Raw genomic sequence first — 5,707 nt, forward strand, 5'->3', positions numbered from 1 at the left:
AAAATAATAATACATTAATCGAAATGGTGCTAATCTAATCACCTAAGCCACTATCTTTGTCATGAACAGTTACTGTTTCGTGTGTCGTAGACTTGAGTGCATGTCTAGTCACCATTGGGAATACTTTGAAGAATTCAAAAAATCATTACGTACTCATGATTCTTAATTAGTCTTTAAATGATACCTAATTAAGTGTTATTAATTTCTTTTTATATATTAAATATTTGATACTTTTAAATCGCCTAATAATTTATTGATGAACACTCTGATTTCATTATATATATATATATATAATGTCTTGAGTGGACAACCAAATTTGTGTACTAAGAAGACTATGGAGAGCCAAAGCCAACCCCAAGTTTCAAATTCAAGCCAAAACACTGAAGGAACCACCTTCTTCAGAACTTGTCTCAATGTGATCAACACCTTGGCAGGTCTTTGATTCTATCTCTCTCTTTTTTAAATTGCATATATTTCATCCTATATTTATCAAACTATGCTATAGCAGTAAGTGATGCATACAAAGTGGAACAAAATATTACAACATTTCATGCCATATCAGCTTTCGAAATATTTTCTAATGACATGGTAATTCTGCGTTTCTGCTGTGCTAATTTACAAAACATTTGAGATAAAAGTGCCTAGTAAATAATGGTTTTGGTACTTGAAAGTATTGACTGTTGTCACGTTAGTTCTTGAAACTAGCATAATGTTAAATAAGTCTCTAAAATTAATATTCAAGTCTCTAAAACTAATGTCAAATATGTTTCTATTTTATGATAAGTGTTATATTTGAAGAAAAAATAAATCCTAAAATAAATATTTTATTAATTTAATATTTTTTTTCTCATTTATATTCATCATAATATATATTCTCTGAAAATGGTAATTATATTACATTATTTCAAATAAAAGATTATTTTATAAAATTATCATTCTCTTCTATCTATTTACTAATTATTTTTGAACGACGACACTTATTATGAGTATAGGAAGTATTTAATATCACTGTTTTTAAATATATCAATAATTTAGTATTATCACTCGTCGCACTTTTTTCATATATATATATATATATATATATATATATATATATATATATATATATATATATATATATATATATATATATATATATAATTAATCACCTATACATTAAATGTAAAATTCTTTTACACTAACAACTAATTATATCTTTTAACTATGTCATGTCACTATTAAAAATAAATGTATTTATAATGATATAGTACAATTAAAAGATATAATTGGTTTTCAATATAAAAAAACTTTACACTGACAATATATAAGTGATTAACTCATATATATATAAATATATATATATATTATATATATATATATATATATATTTTATATATATATATATATATATATTAATTAGACTAGTGTGATTGTCGATATTCATTTTGGTAAACAATTCACATTTTCTCAACTTCAAAAATTAATATAACAAGATTTTCTAATAGGTCTGGAATACAAATCCTATTTTTATATTCTATTTTAACTTGTTAAAAATAGTAAAGATGACTAACAAATTTTTTTGTCAGAATTCATCAAAAATAATCATTAGATTGTCAGGGGAAAATCGCATGTCTTATTATTCTAGTTCAAATTCAACTACTTTTTGATGTCACTATAATTTGAGTTTTATCCTATTTTCCCTTTCCGCAAATTTTTGGTTACTAAATAGCAAATAGCCTCTATGTGTAAGTAATTAAAATTCCAGAATTCAAAGCGCAAGAAAATTCAGTAATATATATATATATATAGGAGGGTTCAAACGACACCGGTGTAACTTTTATAATGTTACACCGCTCATTAACTTTATATTAAATGTGAATTTTGAAAATCGAACCGTTAAATTGAAAGTTTATATTTCTTAGGTCATATATATCAAATTTTATATTAATCTAATATGATATATATGATCTAAGAGATATGAACTTTCAATCTAACGGTTGAATTTTCAAAATTCACATTTAATATAAAGTTATTGAGCGGTGTAACACTTAGTAAAAGTTACACCGGTGTCGTTTGAACCCTCCTCATAGTCATATATATATATATATATATATATGGGGTTATAATTACACCGGTGTAATTTTTACTAAGTATTATACCGTTCAATAATTTTATATTAATTGTGAATTTTGTAAATTCAACCGTTAAATTGAAAGTTCATATCTCTTAGATCATATATACAAAATTTTATATTAATCTAAGATGATTTGATATTTCATTTTTATAAAACAAAATTGACGTATATATTCATTTCAAAATACACTAAAATATGAACACTTTGATTACTTTCAAGTTGTCGTTCAATATTATATACACATATAAAGTGATATAAACTTTCAATCTAACGGTTGAATTTACAAAATTCACAATTTAGCAAGTTTGAAAATCATTTGATACTTCGTTTTATTTAATTCGAATCAATGTATAAAATAATTTTATGATTATCCGTGAATTTAAATTAATGAAATGAAGTATCAAATAATTTTCAAATTTTCTTAAAATTTGCAGATTTGATCTATGCATTAAAAACTTTAAATTGAACAGTTGGATCGTTAAAATTTGATGTAGAATATGAGTTATTGAACAAAGTAAGATTAGGTAGACTTACTAAGTAAAAGGATTTCTCCTCTCACACAAACACATACTTAAGAAAACTAGAAAAGAATAATAAATGACTTCATTTATCTATCGTTTATTTGATATCTATAAACAAATCTATTAAATTTATCTATTATAATAAAAATAAATAATAAATTAAATATTCAATTCATTAATTTAATTTTATGAATAAGAAAACTACTCATTTATTTTAATTTGGTTAATTTGTACAAAGGATATTATAGTAAATTAATTTAATTTTAAAAGAAAATAAAATATTTTCTCTTTCTCATTAACCTCATTCTCCAATTCATTTCTTTTTTTATTAATTAATTTTTTATTTATTCAGAGATAGAGGGGAGACATCATGAGAGATGAGAGAGAAATGAGTTAAAAAAGGAATTTAAAAGGAGATAGATAAATAAGTTAGAGAAAGAATTTAATAGGAAAGAGAAATGAATTAGAGAAAAATTTAATAAGAGAAAGAAATGACTTAGAGAATGAAGTTAATAAGAAAGAGAAAATATTTTATTTCTATTTAAAATTAAATTAAATTATTAGAATATCCTTTATACAAATTAACCAAATCAAAAGAAATGAGTGATTTTTTTGTCTTAAAATTTTGGTATAAGTTACAACATACTCCAACTAAAAAATAAATAGGAGTATATTAGCATTCCCCTATATATATATATATATATATATATATATATATATATATATATATATATATATATATATATATATATATATATATACTTAAGGAAACTATATAGGAATAATAAATGACTTCATTTATCTATCATTTAATATCTATAAATAAATCTATTGAATTTATCTATTATAATAAAAATAAATAATAAATTAAATATTCAATTCATTAATTTAATTTTATGAATGGTTAGTGATTAAATAATTAATTTTTTTAAAATATATTTAATTATGTTATTAAATATTTATTGAATTGAGATTTTAAAAAATTACTTTTATATAAAAAATATTTTATGAATTTTGGAAAATTATATAAAAACGTAATAATTTGTAAAAAGAAATATAAAAGTAAAAATTATTTAATTTTAAAACATTATTTCGATGAATAGATTGAATATTTATCTATCAAAAATTGTCAATAAATAAATTTAATAATTTTTTTCTTCAAATAAATCGGATAAATTAATTTTTTTTTCATATGAAATTTTAATAGAAATAAATAGGTTAATAAATTATTTTAATTCAATTTATTATGATTAGCCTAAAAATTCAAACACTGTTCATTTAGATTATAATAAGATTATATTGTTCTTTAGGTATTGGGATACTCTCAATGCCATATGCAGTTTCTCAAGGAGGGTGGTTCAGTTTTATTTTGCTCCCCATTTTTGCACTGATATGCTGGTACACGGCATTACTTCTAGAGAGATGCATGAACAAGCATCCAATAATCAAATGCTACCCTGACTTAGGTGAGATTGCTTTTGGATACAAAGGAAGAGCAGTAATAGCTACAATCATCTACGTCAACCTATTTTTAGTTGCAGTTGAGCTTCTGATATTGGAAGGTGACGGTCTGCAAAAGTTGTTTCCAAACAAGAACTTCAACTTAGGTAGTCTGAAAATTCAAGGTAGAAAGGCTTTTGTCATGTTAGCTGCTGTGGGGGTACTTCCAACAACATGGTTGAAAAGCATGGGAGCTTTGGCCTATGTTTCTTTTAGTGGGGTGGTAGCTTCTATTGTTTTAATTGCTTGTGTTGTGTGGGTGGGTGAAGTTGATGGTGTGGGGTTTCATGAAAGAGGCCATTTAGTGAATTGGGAGGGATTGCCTACTTCTGTGAGCCTTTTTGCCTTCTGTTTCTGTGCACATGCAGTCATGCCTGCACACTGTAGTTCTATGAAGGATAAAAGTGAATTTTCTAAGGTAAGTTGTTCTTATATTTAGTGAAATTAAAATACTTACTTTTTTCTCACTCCTATCTTCAATATTTTTGTAAAAATAAATAGTAACACTCATATTGGTTGCCATTTGCAGGTTTTGATGGTTTGTTTTGTGGCAGCAACTATTACCTATGGATTCATTGCTATTGTAGGCTACACAATGTTTGGAGATTATTTGATGTCTAATATAACCTTAAATCTACCTTCAAAGAAGATAAGTACTAAAATAGCAATTATTTCCACAGTGATCAATCCTTTTACTAAGTATTGTCTTCTAATCATCCCAATAGCAGATGTTATCGAGAACAAATGGCTTTTCTGCAAGAAAAAACCTATTTCCATTTTGATAAGAACAACTTTGGTGGTTGGCACTGTGCTTATGGCCCTATTCATGCCCTTTTTTGGATACATTATGGCGTTTATTGGTGCATCTTTTAGTGTGGCAATCTCATTGTTGTTCCCCTGTATCTGCTACCTAAAGATAAACAAAGCTGCTAGACAATTTGGGTGGGAGTTTATTGTCATCATTGTAATTCTTATCATAGGTACATTTATTGGAATACTGGGTACCTATCTCTCAATGAAGAACATAGTGAATCATCTATAGGCACGAGGGTGTGTGCTAAAAGCTTCTATTAGACGTTGATGTAAATTTCTAGAATATATGAAAAATACTCCTGTAAACCTTTAGTAAAAGTTGGAATAGTGATCTGAAATGTGATAATTAGATAAATCTAGAAATTAATGCCTAGAAAACTCTATAAGCATGGTAAAACAATTCACCGACTTTAGAATCCTATAAATAGGCCACTTGTGGCTCATTATAAATTAAGCTATACTCCTCCAATCAACTATCCCTTTTATTTCTACATCTACTATTGCCTATCAATTATAAAGCTTAAAGCAATATTTACTTTTCTTACAAATTCGTGTCCTCTATCCTTTAATATTTCACAATTACACTGTTTTAAATTCTATTAGTGGTATTAGAATTACATTCGATTGTCTACTGGACATAGATATATCTCCTAACTACTTCCGAAAAAGTTAATTATATTTCATACTATTTCTAAAATAATTTTCTTATGGCCACTTCCCATCAATGATCATCTATCCTAGTTCCTATCTTCACTAGAGA

The 5,707-nt window shown here is 25.4% G+C and overlaps 1 protein-coding gene across 1 annotated transcript; it reads left to right on the forward strand.

Moving 5' to 3' along the window:
• Positions 1-304: 304 nt before the first annotated feature.
• LOC109789233 (amino acid transporter AVT1I) lies at positions 305-5,438 on the forward strand. Its single transcript, XM_020348141.3, has 3 exons — positions 305-434; positions 3,945-4,552; positions 4,664-5,438. The coding sequence occupies exons 1-3, from the start codon at positions 335-337 to the stop codon at positions 5,174-5,176; spliced, it is 1,221 nt and encodes a 406-aa protein (XP_020203730.1). The 5' UTR covers positions 305-334; the 3' UTR covers positions 5,177-5,438.
• Positions 5,439-5,707: the final 269 nt, after the last annotated feature.

The sequence above is a fragment of the Cajanus cajan genome, chromosome 3 (assembly GCF_000230855.2).
Source record: "Cajanus cajan strain Asha chromosome 3, NIPB_CcT2T_4, whole genome shotgun sequence".
Taxonomy (NCBI): Eukaryota; Viridiplantae; Streptophyta; class Magnoliopsida; order Fabales; family Fabaceae; genus Cajanus; species Cajanus cajan.